This window comes from Anolis sagrei, chromosome 7 (assembly GCF_037176765.1).
Source record: "Anolis sagrei isolate rAnoSag1 chromosome 7, rAnoSag1.mat, whole genome shotgun sequence".
Taxonomy (NCBI): Eukaryota; Metazoa; Chordata; class Lepidosauria; order Squamata; family Dactyloidae; genus Anolis; species Anolis sagrei.
In genome coordinates this window covers 20,992,621-21,013,827 of record NC_090027.1, presented here as the reverse complement: position 1 = coordinate 21,013,827, position 21,207 = coordinate 20,992,621, and the positions used below count along the sequence as shown (strand labels likewise).

At 48.7% G+C, this 21,207-nt stretch overlaps 1 protein-coding gene across 1 annotated transcript in view; it reads right to left on the bottom strand.

Moving 5' to 3' along the window:
* The window catches only part of NPC1L1 (NPC1 like intracellular cholesterol transporter 1), a 43,213-nt gene that overhangs the window by 13,911 nt on the left and 8,095 nt on the right, over positions 1-21,207 (bottom strand). The window contains exons 2-12 of the mRNA XM_067470862.1: positions 20,728-20,833; positions 17,315-18,900; positions 17,004-17,104; positions 11,726-11,898; positions 10,091-10,219; positions 7,907-8,089; positions 6,799-6,913; positions 3,513-3,640; positions 3,257-3,403; positions 1,934-2,023; positions 1,652-1,842 (exon numbers count right to left, since the gene is read on the bottom strand). Of these exons, the coding sequence (XP_067326963.1) occupies positions 1,652-1,842; positions 1,934-2,023; positions 3,257-3,403; positions 3,513-3,640; positions 6,799-6,913; positions 7,907-8,089; positions 10,091-10,219; positions 11,726-11,898; positions 17,004-17,104; positions 17,315-18,900; positions 20,728-20,833 (2,949 nt within the window). The remainder of the gene's footprint in view (positions 1-1,651; positions 1,843-1,933; positions 2,024-3,256; positions 3,404-3,512; positions 3,641-6,798; positions 6,914-7,906; positions 8,090-10,090; positions 10,220-11,725; positions 11,899-17,003; positions 17,105-17,314; positions 18,901-20,727; positions 20,834-21,207) is intronic.

Here is a 21,207-nt window from a genome sequence, read left to right as displayed (position 1 = left end):
CTTCTCTATCTCCGTAGAGGGACTCAGAAACGCTAACAGCAAAATTCAATGCTATACAATAAATCTATATAAATAAAAATGTAATGTTTGTTTGTGGGATTAATATAACTCAAAAACCACTGGACGAATTGACACCAAATTTGGACACAAGACACCTATCAGGCCAACGAGTGACCACCACTCATTACAACACTGAAAAACACAGCAAAAGAGACTTAAAAAGCAAAAAAACAAAAATTATATTACAACACATGCACAAAACCACATATATATAGAAACACACATATATACACACATACACAAATATATACACACATACATGCATATATACACACACAAAACACATACCCAGAAAGGGGGAAGGAAGGAAGGAAGGATAGAAGGAGGGAGAGAAGGAGGGAAGGAGAGAAGGAAAGGGAGGGAGGGAGGGAGGGAGGTAAAAAAAGTGAAAGAAGAAAGGAAAGAGAGAGGGAAGGAAGGAGAGAAGGAATGAACGAGAGAAAGAGGGAGGGAAGGAAGGAAGGAATTAAGGAAAGAAGGAAGGAAGGAAGGAAGGAAGGAAGGAAGGAAGGAAGGAAGGAAGGAAGGAGAGAAGGAAGGATGGAACCAAAGAGCAAAGGGAGGGAGGAAAGAAACAGGTAGAGAAGGAAGGAAGAAGAAGGGAAACAAGAAGGAAAAGAAAAAGAGGGAAAGAAGGAAGGAAGGAAGGAAGGAAGGAAGGAAGGAAGGAGAGAAGGAAGGATGGAACCAAAGAGCAAAGGGAGGGAGGAAAGAAACAGGTAGAGAAGGAAGGAAAAAGAAGGGAAACAAGAAGGAAAAGAAAAAGAGGGAATGAAGGAAAGAGGGAGGGAAGGATGGAAGGAGAGAAGGAGGGAGAGAAAGAGGGAAAGAAGTAGGGAAGGAGAGAAGGGAAGGAAGGAAGGAAGGAAGGAAGGAAGGAAGGAAAAAAAGTGAAAGAAGAAAGGAAAGAGAGAGGGAAGGAAGGAGAGAAGTAATGAAAGAGAGAAAGAGGGAGGGAGGGAGGAGAGAAGGAAGGATAGAACCAAAGAGCAAAGGAAGGGAGGAAAGAAACAGGTAGAGAAGGAAAAAAGAAGAAGGCCTCAGAGTGTGAAAAGGTCTGGTATGAGTAGTCCCAGGTTGAAGGCCTCATGTGTAAGTTCAGTGTGAGTTCAGTGTGATAAGGCTCTGCGAAGATGGAAACTGTTTATCTACATGAGAAAGAAGCTCAGCTTGGAAGCAAAGAAGGAAGTATAAAGAACTTTGTGTTATGGAAACCTTGTTTTTGTAAATAGTGCAACCATATTATTTTGCTATAAAGACAAGCCACCTAAGGAAGAGATCACATTGGCCTGTGTTTTTTTTGTTCTTTTTATCACTTTTGGCTACTGGTGCTGGGTCACGCTGCTGCTAATAAGTTACTCCGCTGTGCATTCATGAGAAGGACCCACTCACCCAACAGAGATCTCAGCCAGGATGGAAAGGAAAGGAAGGGCACTGTGGGCACTCTGTAGGCATTCAGCAGGCAGCACACCTGGCCCAGGTGAGCTTTCGAGCCTGAAAGGTGGGGAGCCCTGGGTCCTCCATCTCCCAAATGCCTGGAGGTTGGGTTCACAAATGGAGAACGCAAAGGAACGGGGATGCTGGGACTCACTGCTCTGGGAAGCGGGTGGCATACTGGATCTTCTGGGTCATAGAGTCCTCATCACAGCCGGAGCTGGAGCAGATCCCGTTCATTCCAGGGATGGTGGAGAAGTTGTAGCCCCCAGTGGTGACGAAGTAGGTGGGGGCCCCCACCATCAGGTACTGGTTCAAGGCCTGGAAGTACTCAAGCATGTAGGAGTCCTGGGGAGAGATGTGGGGCTCAAGTGGGATCGGGCTCAAGAGATCAAAGTATATGGGGGCGGGGGTCCCAGAGGATAGGGGCCCTGCTCACCTTGGGCACCGACAGCTCCTGCTCCAGCCCCACCTGGACATTGAGCATGAAGAAGATGCCAATGCAGAACATGCCAGCAAAGAGCAGTACCTGTGGGGAAGAGAAGAGGGGGCTGCAGGTAAACAGGAAGTGACTGACAAATTGATGAATGGATGGTCTCCTTATCCTCATTGTTAGGTTTCATCTTTGAACTGCACAAGTCTTGTTTTCATCAAGTTTCTAGTCCTCAATGAGTAGCTAGACAAGAGACAGGGCCAAGCTCAGGGATCCCTTTCCTTACATTCCTGTGCATGCTTTGTCTTTGGCTTTACTGCTCTTCCCCCTTTGATGACATAGAAATGAGGGAATTGTTGGAATTCTACACTACACTGCTCAAATCTCAAGTCCTCAATGAGAAACAGTTTGGTTAGTTTAGAATAGACTAAGGGTTTCCCTTCCCCCACGTTTACTGTGTACAAACCCACGCGATCTCTTCGAACATCTGGAGAGGCCCTGCTCACACTCCCGCCTCCTTCGCAGGTGCGATTGGTGGGGACGAGGGAGAGGGCCTTCTCGGTGGTGGCCACCCAACTCTGGAACTTACTTCCTAAGGATATCAGGCATGCCGCAACATTGGCAGTCTTTAGGAGGAGCCTGAAAATGTGGCTGTTCCAGTGTGCCTTCCCGGAATAAGGAAATAATTCTTAGCAATATGTCCTCAGAATGCATTTTAACTATTGGATTGCGTTGAACTGCACTCCCCTCACTTCTTTAAAACCCTCCTACCAGACATATCCTACCTTGTTCATGCCCAGCATTTATTTTTTAATTTTAAACTATTATATTTGGCCCGGCCATAGGTTTTTAAATCCTTGTGTCTAATTGCCAGATGTGATTTATATTAATTTGTATTGTATTGTATTGTATTGTTTATTGCTTTTATGTTTTATTGATGTGTTGTTGGGCTTGGCCTCATGTAAGCCGCTCCGAGTCCCTTGGGGTGATGGTGGCGGGGTATAAATAAAGTTTTATTATCATTATTTTATTATTATTATTATTATTATTGCAAGATAGTTAGATCCAAGACTTTTCTATCAAGAATGTCTTTCGTTAATAAATCTATTGGACCTAAAGGTTGACTCTACAATCCTCAGCCATCCGAATGGTTAAGAGGCTATTCCTGTTCACCACGAGCAAGTTTCTGCTAGTTATGGCATTTACTCCTAGTATTCTGCTATATTTTGGTGGAATTACCCTAACTGAGATTGATTTTTGAGCCGAAGAGCTCAGATTCCCCAACTCTCATGCCACCCACCTCCCATTCCAGCCACAGCCTCTGCTCACCACCATGAACCGGACGAAGCCGTTGAGCACGAAGGGTGCATAGAAGCGGCGCATGAAGGCCGCAAGGCGACCCTCGTGCCGCTTCTCCTCAGGGGACCCTCCGTCTGGCTCCAGGCGGAAGCAGCAGCAGAAGTCCAAACGGGATTCCTGCAAAGGACAAAACAGGTGAAGATGGTGACCACAATCCAGAATGATGGTCTCCTCCGAAGACCTAAGAAGGATCTCCTCTCTCCTCCAGCTGGGAAACCCCACTGACCTCCTGCCGGCGGACATCCAGGGCCAGGAGGGCCACAAAGGCTGAGATCTGGAGCAGGAAGTCAAAGAGGACAGCCAGGGCGGCATAGAGGGCAAAGGTCTTGACGGCGGGCATCGGGATCAGGGCTCCTGCAGTGGACAGATGGATGAGGAGAGCAACAGAGAGGCCTCAGCGGAGGACGGGACTGCCTCCTCTCTGATGGTTGACTATCTCTCCAACTATGTGCATGAGGCTGCCCACCCACTCCTTCTGTTCTCACAACCCCCCTGTGAGGCAGGCCAATCCCAGCGTGTTGGAAATCGCAACCTTCTACAAGCCTTCTATACTAGAGATTTGTTATGTATATAATTCAGATTGTTTACTATATTATGTATGTGTGTATTGGTATGCAGTTTTTTCCTTAACTCTATCTTGTGGGAGGGACTGCAGACCATGTGATAAGATCTGGGACTATTCAGGACTCAGACTCCATGTTGGAAAGGCAGAAGCCATTAGAGTTTCAATGTAGAGACTTCAGCAGAAACAGTGCAGTTTAGAAGTTAGTTGAAACAGACAATATAGAACAGTGTTTCTCAACGTGGGGGGTCGGGACCTCCGTGGGGGGTCGCAAGGGGGTGTCAGGGGGGTCGCCAAAGACCATCAGAAAACATAGTAATTTTCTGTTGGTCATGGGGGTTCTGTGTGGAAATTTGGTCCAATTCTATCGGTGGGGTTCACAATGCTATTTCATTGTGGGTGAACTATAAATCACAACAATTACAACTCCCAAATGGCAAGGTCTATTTTCTCCAAACTCTACCAGTGTTCACATTTGGGCATATTGAGTATTTGTGCCAAGTTTGATCCATATCCATCATTGCTTGAGTCCACAGTGTTCTCTGGATGTTGGTGAACTACAAGTCCAAAAAACTCAAGGTCAATGTCTACCAGACCTTCCCAGTATTTTCTCTTGGTCATGGGAATTTCATGTGCCCAGTTTGATTCAATTCCATCATTGGTGGAGTTCAGAAGGCTCTTTGATTTTAGGTGAACTATAAATCCCAGCATCTCCAGCATTACCAAATGACAAAATCAATCGCCCCCAACCTCACCAGTATTCAAATTTGGGCATATTGGGTATTTGTGTCAAATTTGGTCCAGTGACTGAAAATACATCCTGCATATCAGATAATTAGATTATGATTCATAACAGTAGCAAAATTACAGTTGTGAAGTAGCAACTAAAATAACATTATGGTTGGGGGTCACCACAACATGAGGATCTGTACTAAGGGGTCGCGGCATTAGGAAAGTTGAGAACCACTGATATAGAATGTATTGTCAAAGGCTTTCATGGACAGAATCACTGGGTTGTTGTGAGTTCTCTGGGCTCTCTATGGCTAGATGGCCATCTGTCGGGAGGGCTTGGATGGTGCCTTTTTATTGCAGAAGCGGGTTGGACTGGATGGCCTTTGGGGTCCCTTCCAACTCTAGCATTCTATTATATGCTTATCATATAACTCTCAATCATATCTATCTCGAGGTTACTGTGAGTTTTCCGGGCTGTATGTCCATGTTCCTGAAGCATTCTCTCCTGACATTTTGCCTACATCTATGGCAGGCATCCTCAGAGGTTGTGTGGTCAATAGAGACAATAGAGACTCTATTAGACTCTCAGAACAGAGAAATGCTTTTGACCAGTGGTTTCCAACCAGTGGGTCCCCAGATGTTTTGGCCTTCAATTGCAAGAAATCCTAACACCTGGTAAACTGGCTGGGATTTCTGGGAGTTGTAGGCCAAAACACCTGGGGACCCACAGGTTGAGAACCACTGCTTTAGACTACACAGATAAACTACTTCAAATCCTATCTGTAACTGGATTGATAAGCAGTGTACCTGTATGCTGAATATATGAAGCTTGTGAGTAAACCAACTATGTTACCTTTAAAGAAGTCTACTTATTTTTGGTCTCCTGAGAGCATGATTTAAGGGAGAATAGATGGTTTTTAGGCAACTGAAATAGCATGTCTGAAACTCTGCTCTCTCTATATATTTATGTATGTGTGTATATATGTGTGTATGCATGTTTTGGTGCATTGGCATATCTTTGTCCCTAACAGTTCCAAGAGATATATAGGTATACTAGCCGTCCCCTGCAATGCATTGCTGTAGCCCATATAGGGGTTCTGTGGCCCAATTCTATTGTTGGTGGGGTTCAGAATGCTCTGTGATTGTAAGTGAACTATAAATCCCAGCAACTACAACTCCCAAATGTCAAGATTCTATTTTCCCCAAATTCCACCAGTGTTCACATTTGGGAATATTGGGTATCTGTGTAGAGTTTGGTCCAGCTCCATCATTGTTTGAGTCCACAGTGATCTCTGGATGTAGGTGAACTACAACTCCAAAACCAAGGACACTGCCCACCAAACCCTTTCAGTATTTTCGGTTAGTCATGGGAGAAACTGTGTGCCAAGCTTGGTTCAATTCCATCGTTGGTGGGGTTCAGAATGCTCTTTGATTGTAGGTGAAATATAAATCCCAGCAACTACAACTCCCAAATGACAAAGGCAATTTTTTTGAGTGAAGGACATACATTGGGTTGTTAGGTGTCTTGTGTCCAAATTTGGTGTCAATTCGTCAAGTGGTTTTTGAGTTCAGTTAATACCACAAACGAACATTACATTTTTATTTATATAGATTAGTCTAACAGCTGAGAAACCTAATTGCCTTGCACAAATACATTACAGTGAAGGTTGACTCAAGCGGGTTTTTAACTCTTCTCAGGGAGATTCCATTTCCCAAAAGGTTATGGTATCATGTTTTCCAAAAGGTTATGATTTCTAACAAGGTCATGCCTTTCCAAAAGAGAACAGGACCGGCGCATAGCCAACTAGTGTTCCATAGCCCAATGGGAGGCTTTGAAGTTGCTTCTTGTACTCCCAGTCCCAACCTCTCTTTCTAAGCATCTCTGCAAGTTTCTAGTGTTGTGTCCATGCACACAAACACAAGCCCTGGTGCACAGAGTCCCAAGGAAGAGCCCAGCCCAGCACTTCAGTCCTTTTGCTGCCTCTGATGCCAAGGGGCTCAGGGCGAAGTGCAAGGCAGCCTTGAGCACACAATGAGTGACCCGAATCTGGCAGCCCTGAAGCAAGTACCCCCGTCCCACCCTTTCCTCCAAGGTTGCCACCAACAGGATTCAAGGGGCACCCTTTGCTATGCCCCCCCTCCATGGCTGAAGGCACCAATTGCACTCACGCACACATACCCTTTGGCACGAAAGCAACAAGGAAGCACCCTGACTCACCCATGTAGAAGCAGATGACCTCCGACAGGCTGCACAGGAGCATACTGGGCGCCACCTCTCCCAGGACCCTCCCAATGCGCTCCTCTGAGGTCTCCCCCGGCCGGGGTTCAGCCCTCTGTGGAAAGAGGGGAGGAGAGAGACTCAGGAAGAGAACAGGCCCCAGCTGGGGAGGGACTGACCAGCAGCAAAAGATCCAAGAAGGGCAGAAGCCGGGAGTCGCACCTCCTCCGCCTGATGGCCAAGTCTAAGAAGGTTCCATGGAGCTGGGCTTTAGCACAGCTGGTAAATCACCAGCAGAAGCAATAAGATTTACCAGCCAAAAGATTGCCAGTTCGAAGCCTCGGGTTGGGGTGAGCACCTGACTGTCAGCCCAGCTCACTGTTTACCTAAGCAGTTCGAAAACAGCTTAAAGCTGTAAGTAGAGAAATTAGGTTAAGGTTGTCCCCTGACATTAAGTTAAGTCCAGTCATGTCTGACTCTGGGGTGTGGTGCTCATCTCCATTTCTAAGCCAAAGAGCCAGCATTGTCCATAGACACCTCCAAGGTCATGTGGCCAGCATGACCGCATGGAGCGCTGTTACTTTCCCGCCGGAGCGGTACCTATTGATCTACTCACATTTGCAACGTTTTCGAACTGCTAGGTTGGCAGAAGCTAGGGCTGACAGCGGAAGCTCACGCCGCTCCCTGGAATCGAACCTGCGACCTTTTGGTCAACAAGCTCAGCAGCTCAGTGCTTTAACCCACTGCGCCAATGGGGGTACCACTAATTAGGTACCACTAAAAAGCAGGGGGGGGGGGGGGGACACCATAAAAGAAAAAGAACAGGAAATGCCTGTGACCAAAAGGAAGTCCTGATGGCTCTTCATCATAGAGGATGGAGTGACAGCACCCCCCTGTGGCTGGATTTGAGCACAACCTCCAAGGTGCCAAAAAGCTGGACCTTTGCCTTCAGGGCAAACAAGAAACCACAGCTGAAAAGAGCCAATGGTCCTTGAGGTGCCCCAAGGATTGAGAAATACTCTTTTTGGGACTACCACCAAAGGAGCGCCGACTAATAGATTCTGGGTGCTTGGAAGGGAAAGCAGTTCCCTCTCAGCATGTTCCGCACCTGGTATTCCAGCACGAAGATGAAGATGTTGTCTGCGCCGAGGGCCAGGACCAGGAAGGGCACAACCTCGAGGATGATGAGGGAGGAAGGCACGCCGACGTAGGAGTAGAAGCCCAGTGAGGAGAGGACAGCCCCCAGCACCACCAGGATGCCCCCCACGCCCAGCGTCACCTTGGAGTCCACCTGGAAGGGAGTGGGGAATGGGGTCAATCGTGGATATGGTAGCAAGGCGACCTGTACATGCTCTTCTGTGCTCAATGTGGTTCCACTCCCCTTGAGGATACAGATCCATAGTCTGAGGTCCCTTCTGGACTCAGCACTGACCCTGGAAGTACAGGTGTTGGCAGTGGCCAGGAGGGCTTCGCACAATTAAAGCTTGTGCATCAACTGCGACCATACCTTAAAAAGCAGGACCAGGACACGGCGGTCCATGCCTTAGTTGCATCTTGTATGGACTACTGTAATGCATTCTATGTGGGGTTGCCTTTGAAAGTGACTCAGAAATTGCAATTAGTCCAAAAATCAGAGGCCAGACTATTGACTGGAGCAAACTATAGGGAGCATACTATGCCCCTCTTAAAGCAGCTCCACTGGCTGCTTATAAGTTTCCGGTCCCAATTCAAACTGCAGGTGGGTGATAATTTATTTATTTACGATATTTATATGCTGCCCTTCCAACCCCAAAGGGGACTCAGGGCGGCTTACAAGATATATATACATACAATATATTAAATTATTAGCATAGTACAATATCAGTATTATATTGTACTACACCATTATATTGTAATATTATTAGTAATATTACATGTAATATAAAATATATAATTATAATATTGTATTATTATTAGAATCATAGAATCAAAGAGTTGGAAGAGACCTCATGGGTCATCCAGTCCAACCCCCTGCCAAGAAGCAGGAATATTGCATTCAAATCACCCCTGACAGATGGCCATCCAGCCTCTGTTTAAAAGCTTCCAAATAAGGAGCCTCCACCACACTCCGGGGCAGAGAGTTCCACTGCTGAACGGCTCTCACAGTCAGGAAGTTCTTCCTCATGTTCAGAAGGAGTCTCCTTTCTTGAAGTTTGAAGCCATTGTTCCGCGTCCTAGTCTCCAAGGAAGCAGAAAACAAGCTTGCTCCCTCCTCCCTGTGGTTTCCTCTCACATATTTATACATATCTACTCGCATCCTTCTCTTCTTCAGGCTAAACATGCCCAGTTCCATAAGCCGCTCCTCATAGGGCTTGTTCTCCAGACCCTTGATCATTTTAGTTATTATATTAGTATTATATTGTATTACATTATAATATTATAAATGTTATATGTATATACAATATATTATATTATTATTATATTATATTATATTATATTATATATTATTATTATATTATTAGTAAAGCACAGGAGACAATAGCCTAAAAAGCCCTAAGCGGTTCAGGTCCCTCTTCGTGCCCATCTTCGTGACCGCATCTCCCGCTGTGAACCTGCACAAGCTCCAAGATCCACTGGGGAGGCCCTCTTTTCGGTCCCAGCTCCGTCACCCGCTGGTGGGGGACAAGAAAGAGGAACACCCTTCCCAGGGAGATCAGACAGGCCCCACAATTCAAACCTTTTGGAGAGAACGGAAAACTTGGCTTTTCAAGTTTCAAGGCCATTGATAATTATTAACGTAACATCCAATAATCAGAGCACCTAAACTGTTTGAAGTTTTACCTTGATGGCAGTGGTACAACAGGTTAACACCCCATTTTCCAGACCCCACAACCTCTGAGGATGCCGGTTATAGATATGGGCAAAACTTCTGCTTCTGGAACATAACCATACTTTTCAGTCTCTCTTTAGTTATGTGTGAATGGTAAAACGTAATCTTTGGAGATTTTTCCTTTTGTTTGAACCTAGGCTGGATCGATGCTGCCCGCTATCCTGGGATCTGATCCCAGACTGTCTGCTTTGAACTGGATTATATGAGTCTACACTGTCAGATAATAATCTTGGCTAAACAGATTATCTGGGATTAGGTCCTGGGAGTGTAGATCCAGCCTTAGAAGACATGAAGTGAGAGAGGAAAGCTTAGTCCCAATACTGCTATTTGGGAGGATTTTCCTAAGATGTTCCTCACCTGGAACCCCCCCCCCCTTCCCTCCCGAGGAGCACCCCCTCTAACATCAATGGGACCCCTTCCTACCAGGATGCGCCTGCAGCTAGAGTACTGTCCCAGGGCCAGGGCAATGTAGATGAAGATCAGGAGGTAGCTGAGGACGAAGATGGGCATGTCTTCCCAGGTGGAGCGGCTGATCTCATCCTCCAAGGAGCGCTGGAGAGGAAAAGGAAGGAGAGCTATTGGTGGAAAGAAAGCCTCGGTGGTCAACACTGGGCCAGATACACCAGGTGGACTTCCCACCTGCTGCCTCCTTGGATCTCAAAGGCCAATGCTTCTGAGATCCAACCATCAGCATGCTTAGAGGAGATGCAAGACATGCAGTCTTAGTTTCTCCTCAATCCTTTGGGATTCAGTGGGTCCCCTCCAGAGGCGGCCCTAGGTAATTTTCAACAGTAAGCAAACAGTATTTTGATGCCCTCCCCCCCCCCCCCCCCAATTACATATTTTCTGTTCGTCGTGGGAGTTCTGTGTGCCATATTTGGTGGAGTTCAGAATGCTCTTTGATTGTAGGTGAACTATACATCCCAGTAACTACAACTCACATATGTCAAGGTAGTCCACGCTCTGGTTACATCCCGTTTAGACTACTGCAACGCTCTCTACGTGGGGTTGCCTTTGAAGACGGCTCGGAAGCTCCAACTAGTCCAACGTTCAGCAGCCATGATTCTAACAGGAGTGGGACGCAGGGAGCATACAACCCCCCTGTTGCGCCAACTCCACTGGCTACCGATTTGCTACCGGGCTCAATTCAAAGTGCTGGCGTTGACCCTTAAAGCCCTAAACGGTTCCAGCCCAAGCTACCTATCCGACCGCATGTCTGCCTATGAACCCACCAGGACTTTGAGATCTTCCGGGGAGGCCCTGCTCTCGATCCCGCCTGCCTCACAGGCATGGCTGGCGGGGACGAGAGATAGGGCCTACTCGATGGTGGCCCCTTGGCTGTGGAATGCCCTTCCCACGGATATTAGACTATCTCCATCATTAATGGTATTCTGCAAAAAAGTGAAGACCTGGTTGTTTGAGCAGGCGTTCGAATAGTCAGTGCAATGAGTGTAATGAACATAGGAATGGAACAATGGATGACGGACCTGGATCATGTTTTTAGTGATGAGACGCTAGTGAATGGCTATTGTTGTTAATTGTATATTATTGTATAATGTGTTAGGATGTTAACTGTTTTATACCGTGTTATTGTAGCATTGAATTTTTGCTGTTCTGTTGTTAACCGCTGTGAGTCGCCTACGGGCTGAGAACAGCGGTATACAAATAAAGTAAATAAATAATAAATAAATAAGGTCTATTTCCTCCCAAGAGCGCCTCAAGAGCACCCCTGGGCAAACTCAACTATACTGCAAACGCTTACTTTGCATAATGGTTGAGCCGCCCCTGGTCCCCTCTGAACACAACAAAGTCTAGATCCAACCCAGTAAGACAGAAACCAGTTGTATCCTCTCTCAAAAACCCCAGGCAATGATCATCAAAACAACCAGGGAGTGGAAGCACCGAAAAGCCCCCTTTGCAGGCTGGAAGGCTCCACCCAAAGGCAGAGGGTGCTTCTTCAGCTGCTGGGCAATGGGTCTGCTGCATGGTTTAAAAGAAGGCCATTCTCTGGAATGGTGGCAATGGAATCTTACCACCACCCCCCCCCCCCCCAATTACCTCCGCCATGTAGGCAACGTTGTAGCGATCGGCATGTTCCTGCTGGAATTCCTTCACTGTTTTCAGGAACTGCTCCTCCCAGAGCATCACAAAGTCAAAGCGGGGGTCACTGGAGGGGAAGTTGTTCAGGGAGACGGTCAGGATGAGTGCCTCCGCCTCCGAGTAGGACACCCCTGCGGGGCAGACAAGAGGGTCAGCAGTGGGGAGGGGGCACATATTTCCTCCGAGACACACACACACAGATATGGATAGGTAGGTAAGTAGGTAGGTAGGTAGATAGTTATAGATATATATAGAGAGATATATATTTTATTGTATCAGCGCTCCATGCAGTCATGCTGGCCACATGACCTTGGAGGTGTCTACGGACAACGCTGGCTCTTCGGCTTAGAAATGGAGATGAGCACCACACCCCAGAGTCAGACATGACTGGACTTAATGTCAGGGGACTACCTTTACCTTTACATATTTTATTTATTTATTTATTTCGTGCATTTCTACCCCGCCCTTCTCAACCCCCGAGGGGGGACTCAGGGCGGCTTACAAAAGGCACAATTTGATGCCAACAACAGACAATAACATAAAACATGTATCAACAGCAATTATAAAACAATTAAAACAATCAAGTTATACATCACAATAAATAAAAACCAATGTAATGTTCAACGTTTGCCAGCTCAGAATCCGTAAGTTCATTCTACATTGTCAAATCCTATCAATTCTAGTCGTCATTGTCTATCTGCCAGATTACCCAAAGGCCTGGTCCCATATCCATGTTTTTAGTTTCCTTCTAAAAGAGAGGAGGGATGTCAGTGACCTAATTTCCCCGGGAAGTGAATTCCACAGGCGAGGGGCCACCACCGAGAAGGCCCTGCTCCTCATCCCCACCAATCTCACTTGTGATAGACGTGGGGCCGAGAGCAGGGCCTCCCCAGAAGATCTTAAACTCCGAGGTGGGACGTAGAAGGAGATGCATTCGTACAGGTACGCTGGGCCAGAGCCATATAGGATTTTGTAGATATATATAGAGAGAGATGAAGAGTTAGAGAGAGAGAAATGGAGAGAGAGTTAGATAGTTAGAGAGTTAGAGAGTTAGAGAGTTAGAGATAGATAGATAGATAGATAGATAGATAGGGAGATAGATAGGGAGATGGAGAGAGATATACACAGAGAGAGAGAGATACAGAGAGAGATAGACAGACAGAGATGCAGAGAGAGATACAGACAGGTATATATATATATACATAGAGATATAGGGATAGAAATTTAGAGATATACTGATACATATAGATCTCTCTCTCTCTTTGTCTCTCTCTCTCTCTCTGGATAGATAGATAGATAGATAGATAGATAGATAGATAGATAGATAGATAGATAGGCTGTCCCAAACACCCATCTTACAAATGACTCAGAGAGAGAGAGATAGAGAGAGGTGCAGAGAGAGATAGGGATAGAAATATAGAGATATACTGATACATATAGATCTCTCTCTCCCTCTCTCTCTCCCCCCCCCCTCTCTATATAGGCTGTCCCAGAGTTACAAACACCCATCTTACAAATGACTCCTAGTTAAGAATGGGGCTGAGTTAATAGAAAGTGAGAGACATCTACCTTTAAGAAGGAAAGTTCACTCCTGGAAGAGTTATTATCAGGAGAGAAAGGGATCTCCACTGAAGATTTCCCCCAATCCTTATTTCCACAACAAGTCACATTACCACTTTCCTATGCCACCCAAAGCTTGTGTGTGTGTGTGTGTGTGCGTTTCTGGAGCTGCACTTTAAAAATGTCAATGTTCCGACTTCTATACAAATTCAACTTAAGAACAAGCCTCAGAGCCTCTCTTGTTTGCCATTTGGGGGCTGCCCTTCTTGCGGTGGGTCTCCTCTGCAAGGTTCTTCTCCAGTTCAGAACCAAGGACAGCTCTCCCTTCCAGCCTTCCTTCTCCTGCTTCTATCATCTACTTCAAGTCGCTTCAAGTCGCTCCTGACACAAAAGATCTACTGCAGTGATCCTCAACCCTTTTTTGACCAGGGACCACTTTGATTTTTTTGCTGTCAACAGGTTGTGGGAGTTGAAGTCCAAAAGACCCAGAGGGCCAAAATTTGCCCATATGCCTGCTATAGATGTAACTTATAATCCTGAGAGGGTTCAAATCTTTGCTTGATCATAGAAACCCAATGTTACCTAGCGCAGGGCCACACTCTCTCAACTCCAAAGGAAGGTAGCAGCCAACCCCTTCTGAACCAATCTTGCCAAGAATACTCCATGATAGGCTCACCATAAGTCGGAAGCAACTGGAAGGCACACAATAACAACAACAAACAACCCTTCCAAGGTGCCTCTGCCCACTTCTGGTGTCCTCCTCCTCCTCGCTCTGGTTCTGTTCCCAAACCTCAAAACAGCTAGAGCTAGTGGATATTGAGGGGGACCTCTCTGTGCATGCTCAGAGGTGCCCTCCACCCTCTCTGTGTACTCAGTGTTGAGAAGGAGGCTGCTGAAGCAGTGCCACAACAGAAAGTGTGTAAGCAGCATTGAGCCCGCCCACATCAACAGACATAGTGCTCTGTTCCTCCACTGCCCAGAACTCCCGCTGCCCACCACCATCTTCTGCCAGGATGGAAGTATGGGCCGGGCTCTCAATCACCAGGCCAGCCAGTGTGGATCCATCACTGCCTCACTCCCTCTTCCAGTTCGATCCAAAAAGAATACCAGGCGGAAATGAACTTCTAAGGATCCAATGTTCTGCGCTGCTCTTCTCACCTGCTTACAACTAGAAAGCCAGTCTCTTCACCTTCAGCGGCTCCCTTTCCCTTTGCAGCTTAAATGAATAAAGGTTGAAAATTTTAAATGTTCCATGGACCATATTTCAGTTCTTGTGGACCACTAGTGGTCGACGGACCACAAGTAGGGAACCACTGATCTACTGAGACTATTTGTCAAATAAGTAAATGTCTGAGTCTCTTACAGAAAAAGGCTGTAGGCAGAGGAGAAAGCGGCACCCAGCAGCCCTTGGGACTAAGAGGCTACTCTTTCAGCATGGCTACCCAGCCAATTGTTCCCGTGCATCGCTGCTTCATGTTGTTAAGTGCAATGGCACTAATGAGGGTTTAAGGTGGGATGCTGACTGAGGCCCTCCATCTCCAAAATGCTCCCTGGGTCATTCAGCCTTGGGGGTGTTCTAAGGTAGTGTTTCTCAACCTGGGGGTCGGCACCCCTGGGGAGTCACAAAGGGGTGTCAGAGGGGTCACCAAAGATTATCAGAAAGCACTGTATTTTCTGTTGATCAAGGGGGTTCTGTGTAGGAGGTTTGGCCCAATTTGCTCATTGGTGGGGTTCAGAATGCTCTTTGATTGTAGGTGAACTATAAATCCCAGCAAGTACAGCTCCCAAATGTCAATGTCTATTTCCCCCCAAACTCCACCAGCGTTTACATTTGGGTATATTGAGTATTCATGCCAAGTTTGGTCCAGATCGATCATTGTTTGAATCCACAGTGCTCTCTGGATGTAGGTAAACTACAACTCCCAAACTCAACGTCAATGCCTACCAAACCCTTCCAGTATTTTCTCTTGGTCATAGGAGTTCTGTGTGCCACCTTTGGTTCAATTCTATAGTTGGTGGAGTTCGGAATGCTCTTTGATTGTAGGTGAACTATAAATCCCACCAACTACAACTCCCAAATGACAACATCAATCCCCTCCCCCACCCCACCAATATTCAAATTTGGGCGTATCAGGTATTCGTGCCAAATGTGGTCAAGTGAATAAAAATACATCCTGCAGATCAGATATTTAAATGACGATTCATAACAGTAGCAAATTTATAGTTATGAAGTAGCAAGGAAAATAATGTTATGGTTGGGGATCACCACAACATGAGGAACTGGATTAAGGGGTTGCTGCATTAGGAAGGTTGAGAAACACTGTTCTAAGGGGTCCTGCAAAAGCAATAAATCTGCTTCCCAAAAATCAGAGCACTCCCTGGAGAGAAGCACATTTGTGACGACGTGTGTTAAGGGACGGACTCTGCCACGAAGCCACGAAGCCACTCTCATTGCTCATACTTCTTCTAATGGGTTGGGATTTGTGATATAACCAGCTGTTTCCTTTCCAGACCTCCACTCTAATCTTCAAGACTTGTGACTCATCAATCCCATGCTGTGTGTCCTGGAAGGTTGAAGTGCTCGCTCACTGGGATTAGGGTGTTGCCATTTCTGACATCAGATGTTTTGCTTTGCATAGGGACCGTCCTGCCTGAGCAATGAAGTAAACAAAGGGGCCTTTCTAACACAGGACAGTGACAGCCACATTCAACCACCAGCTAGTCCATGCATGGAAGGTGAATGATCGGCTCCTCTAATATTGCTCCCAGAGGGCTTCTTGGCGAAGTTTGTTCAGAGGGAGTTTGCCCTTCCACTTCATCACATTTACTAAATATCACTAAGTGCTAAAGTTAAAGTGTGGAAAGCTACTGTTCTCATCACATTAGATTGGGTACAAGTGTAGGATAGAGCCAGGCCTGTAGCCAGGACTTTGATGGGGGGGGGGGGCTGAGTTTTTTTGGGGGGGGGATGTTTGATTTGGGGGGGGATCAGGATCTACCCTAGCAAACCTTTTGTATCATTATCCCAATAACCCCATGCATATGGGATATATTGAGCATGGTGATCAGATCATGATATGAATCATAGAATCACAGAATCAAAGAGTTGGAAGAGACCTCATGGGCCATCCAGTCCAACCCTCTGCCAAGAAGCAGGAATATTGCATTCAAATCACCCCTGACAGATGGCCATCCAGCCCCTGTTTAAAAGCTTCCAAAGAAGGAGCCTCCACTACACTCCGGGGCAGAGTTCCACTGCTGAATGGCTCTCACAGTCACGAAGTTCTTCCTCATGTTCAGATGGAATCTCCTTTCTTGTAGTTTGAAGCCATTGTTCCGCGTCCTAGTCTCCAAGGAAGCAGAAAACAAGCTTGCTCTCTCCTCCCTGCGGCTTCCTCTCACATATTTATACATGGCTATCATATCTCCTCTCAGCCTTCTCTTCTTCAGGCTAAGATAGATAGATAGATAGATAGATAGATAGATAGATAGATAGATAGATAGATAGAGTGAGTGAGTTGTCTGGAGTTCGGACAGAGGGCAGCGACTAAGGGCCCAAGACAAGAGAGGAGGCGGCTAGGAGAGACTCTCCTCTTCCTTGGGAGCCCCTCTTTGTGTCCAAGAACCAGATCATGGCTGGAGATGTGGCCCACCAGAACGTGGCACATCTTCCTACCTGAGTAGCCCCCCACGGCCAGGAAAGGGAAGACGGGGCCCCCGTAGTCAGCCATGCAGCTCAGCCCCAGAGCTGTGATGTCCTTGAAGGAGAGCGGGGAGCTGTGGGTAGAGGAACACAGCCGTGGAGGTGAGGCCCACCTCTGGAGGAATGGACCCTCCATGGCCCCTTCCTTCCTTCTTTCCTTCTGGAGCAAGAGGAGCAGCCTCCAGCCCACCTCTGTCCCTCCAGAGCCCATTCCCATTCTGACTGAGGGGCCCTTGGGGCCTCAGGAACCCCCCCCCCCAAGCTGCTCCCTCCTCTGTACTCACTTGATGCAGTAGAGGAAGTGGTCCCTCCAGTCGACGATGCTGGTCTGCCCCTTCAGCGTCTGAGTGGCGTTCATCTCCAGCAGTGTCCGGTTGTTCTGGAAGTATTGGAGCAAGCTGTTGACGGCGCAGTCGGTCAAGGACGGCTCCTGGGGGTTGAGCGGGGCGTAGCAGACATCCTTCAGTGAAACATTCCGGCCATGGGTCGCCGACCAGACCACGATGCCCTGCAGCCGCTGTTGCAGGTCCAGCAGGTCCAGCAGCACGTCCATGGAGAGCACTCCACTGAAGTTGCTCTGGCCCATGACCAGAGAGTCGTAGCTGTAGCCAGAGTGGTTCTTGGCCGTTAGGAAGACCTGGTTGGTGCGGAAGAAGGGGCCAAAGTGCTCCTCGTAGAAGGCCTTCTCCTGCCGGGCCTGGCTGTCCGGGGCCGACCACAGCTCCACGGGGTTCGTGGTCATTTGGATGGAGGCCAGGCCACCAGAGAGCACTGCCACGGCCAGAACGCAGATTAAGATGACCGTGCGTGGATAGGTGGCCACCAGCGTGCCCCAGCTGCTGAAGACCCTGGAAAGGAACCTGTCGGTGGCCCGGCCAATCCTCTGGGAGCAAGGGATCCTAGGCTTGGGCTCCTGCGGCCATCCTGGGCCCTTCGGCTTCTCCCACGGCCCTCCCTGGCTCTTCAGCTTCCGCCGCGACGATGGGGAGCAGCACTGGCAGCTCAGGGCCACCACGAAGACCACGAAGAGGACCAGAAAGAGGAGGATGCAGAGGAAGAGGACTCCGCTCAGGTGCCCAACCTGGAACGGCGGTGCAGGAGGCCGTGGGGCTTCGATGACCGGGCAGGACTGGGCGCAGTCTTGGCAGGAGCACTTCTCGCCAGTGCTGTTGCCCACCGGCTCTCCGCAGCCCCAGACTGTGGCGTTGAAGGGCACGATGCCGCCCGCAATGGCCGGGGAGCCCTGGGGCACCAGTCGGAAGTCGATGGCCAGTGGAGCCAGGCCGTTGCTGACGTCGCCCTGGTAGTCCAGCCAACGCTGTGTATTGCAGAGAGCCGACCCATACTTGCCGCACATGGCACCGATGGCATAGCCACCCGTGGCTGGGATGCGCACGCCTTTGCAAGAGTCATAAGTGGCATCGGCAAAGCCCTGGTCATAGAAGCACTGGTACTCCAAGACGCCCAATGCTTGGCTACCATTGGGGAAAGTGTAGGGGTTGGTGCGGGTGACATTGGCGAAGCTGCTCTGGTTCGGGGAGCAGATGTTCTGGCAGTGGAGGTTGCCGAAGTTCTCAGCACAGGAGGGGCAGCGGGAGAGGATCACCCGAGAGATGCGGAGGCTGCTCTCAATGGCGGTCAGCTGGTCCTCAGAGCAGCAGGCGTAGGTGGAATCTGTGCCTGTGAAGAGGACCGGGCAGACGGTGCGCAGCCGCTGCAAGTGGGTCCCTGAGAGAAGCCGGGCCGGAGTGTTGGAGACGCAGGGCACCGTGTTGTCCGGGAGAAGGCTCCCGTTGGCCTCCTTGTTATTGCCACAGTCACCATAGAAGGCGCAGTAGCCCTCGCTGTGGATCTGTGTGGGGGCGGCCGCCTGAGGATAGAAAGGGATAGAAGGAGGGAGAGAAGAAGGCCATCAAGGGAAGGACAAAGGGATAGTCAGCAGGCAGTGGGCAGAAGGGCTCTGGATAAGGATGAGGGAACCGCTCTGGGTTCAATCCCCCCTCCACACACACAGCTGTGCCTCCCAAACAGTCTAGAACAGGTATGGGTAAACCCAGGCCCAGGGGCCGGATTGGGCTTTTTTCTCAGGCCCACCACTCTCTCAACATCCTATCCTTTTCCTTCCTTCCTTCCTTCCTTCCTTCCTTCCTTCCTTCCTTCCTGCCTGCCTGCCTGCCTGCCTGCCTGCCTGCATTCCTTCCTGCCTGCCTGCCTGCCTGCCTTCTCTTTCCTTCCTCCTTCCCTGCCTTTCTCATTTCCTTCCACCCTTTTATCCTTCTTTCATTCTCTCCTTCCTTCCTTCTTCCCTCCCTCTCTTCCATTTGTCCTTCTTTCCTTCCTTCCTTCCTTCCTTCCTTCCTTCCTTCCTTCCTTTCATCCATCCATCCATCCATCCACCCTTCCCTTTCACCCTTTTGTTCTTCACTCCTTTCATCCCTTTTGTCTTTCTTTCATTCTCTATTTTCTTCCTTCTTACTTCGCTCCCTTCCCTCTCTTTCTCCTTCCATCCTTCCATTCCATTCCCTTATCCTTCCTTCCCTCTTTCCTCCCTCTCTCCTTCCTTCCTTCCTTCCTTCCTTCCTTCCTTCCTTCCTTCCTTCCTTCCCTTTTGTCTTTCTTCCCTTCTCTTTCCTTTATCCTTCTCTTCTTTCCATCCTTCTCTTCATCTGTCTTCCTTCCTTCTCTTTTTCCTTCCATCCTTCCTTCAACTGTTTCATCCTTCTTCCCTTTTTACTTCCCTCTTCCCTCCCTCCTTCCCTCTCTCCCTATTTCTCCTTCCAACTTTCCCTTCCCCTTTCACCCTTCCTTCTCTTTCCTTCCTCCTTCCCTCCCTCCCTTTCTTCCTTCTGTTTCCTTCCTCCTTCCCTCCCTTCCATCCTTTCCTTTTGTCTTTCTTTCCTTCTCTTTCCTTTATCCTTCTCTTCTTTCCATCCTTCTCTTCGTCTGTCTTCCTTTTCTTTTTCCTTCCATCCTTCCTTCAACTGTTTCTTCCTTCCTTCCCTTTTTACTTCCTTCCCTCTTTCCTCCCTCCTTCCCTCTCTCCCTATTTCTCCTTCCAACTTTCCCTTCCCCCTTTCACCCTTCCTTCTCTTTCCTTCCTCCTTCCCTCCCTCCCTCCCTCCCTCCCTCCCTCCCTCCCTCCCTCCCTCCCTTTCTTCCTTCTGTTTCCTTCCTTCTTCCCTTCCTTCCATCCTTCCCTTCAACTGTTTCATCCTTCCTTCCTTCCTTCCCTTTTGTCTATCCTTCCTTCCCTCTTTCCTTCCTCCTTTCCTCTCTCCCTCTTTCTCCTTCCATCCTCTCCTTCCTCCCTTCCTTCTCTTTTCTTCCTCCTTCCCTTCATCACTGGCTAGCCAGCCCTCCTAGCAGGGAGTGCTAACATGAGGCCCCCAAGTTAGAAAGTTTGCCCAGACCTGGTCTAGAAGAAGGGCACTACCCAGTCAGGCTCAGCTGACCTATTTCCTCCCCAAGCTGAGGCTGCTCAGCGGATCAGTTGGTCCAGGCTGGCCATAGTGCCAAGGAGGACATCCCCTTCCAGCAGCCACTTCCTCCCCTGGGCCTTCCTGAGATCAGCTGCCAGCAGAACCACAAAAGCCACAGCACACCACTGGACCCAAGTAGGAAGGGCACCTCAGAGGGAAGCTCATGCTGCCCAGCCTCCTCCTCCGACCCCCACTTACCCTAAGCCCCCCAGACTCACCAGTCCCTCTTGAGCCCGGACCAGCACCAAGGCCAGGAGGGTGGCACTCAGCATCCTGGCAGCTCTCTTGGGGCCAGCGGCCAGCGGCAGCTGTGGTCCGATGCGCCTGCAGAGGCCAAGGGACGTGCCAGGGAGCCTGTCCTCAGCCCACCTGCTTTCCAGGTAAGCAGGAGCCCTGGTCCGACAGCCCAGAAACCAATCAGGTGCTGCCAGGAAGGTAAATAATTAACACGCTTGAGGGACTCTCCCGGTGAGCGCTCCTCAAGCCTTCCTTGGGGCAAGTGGGGCGCCCAAGTGCCTCTCCAGAGCCTGGCCTTGGGGCAGGACAGAGAAGGGAAGCCATGGCTGTCAATGCCATCCCTCTGAGGGCACAACCCTGATGCCTTTCTGGAAGTAAGAGACCCATTGGTGCACTTCTTCAGGTGGCCACCTCTTCCAGGGCCAGGGTTACTTCAACTCTCTTGAACTCCCCATATATGG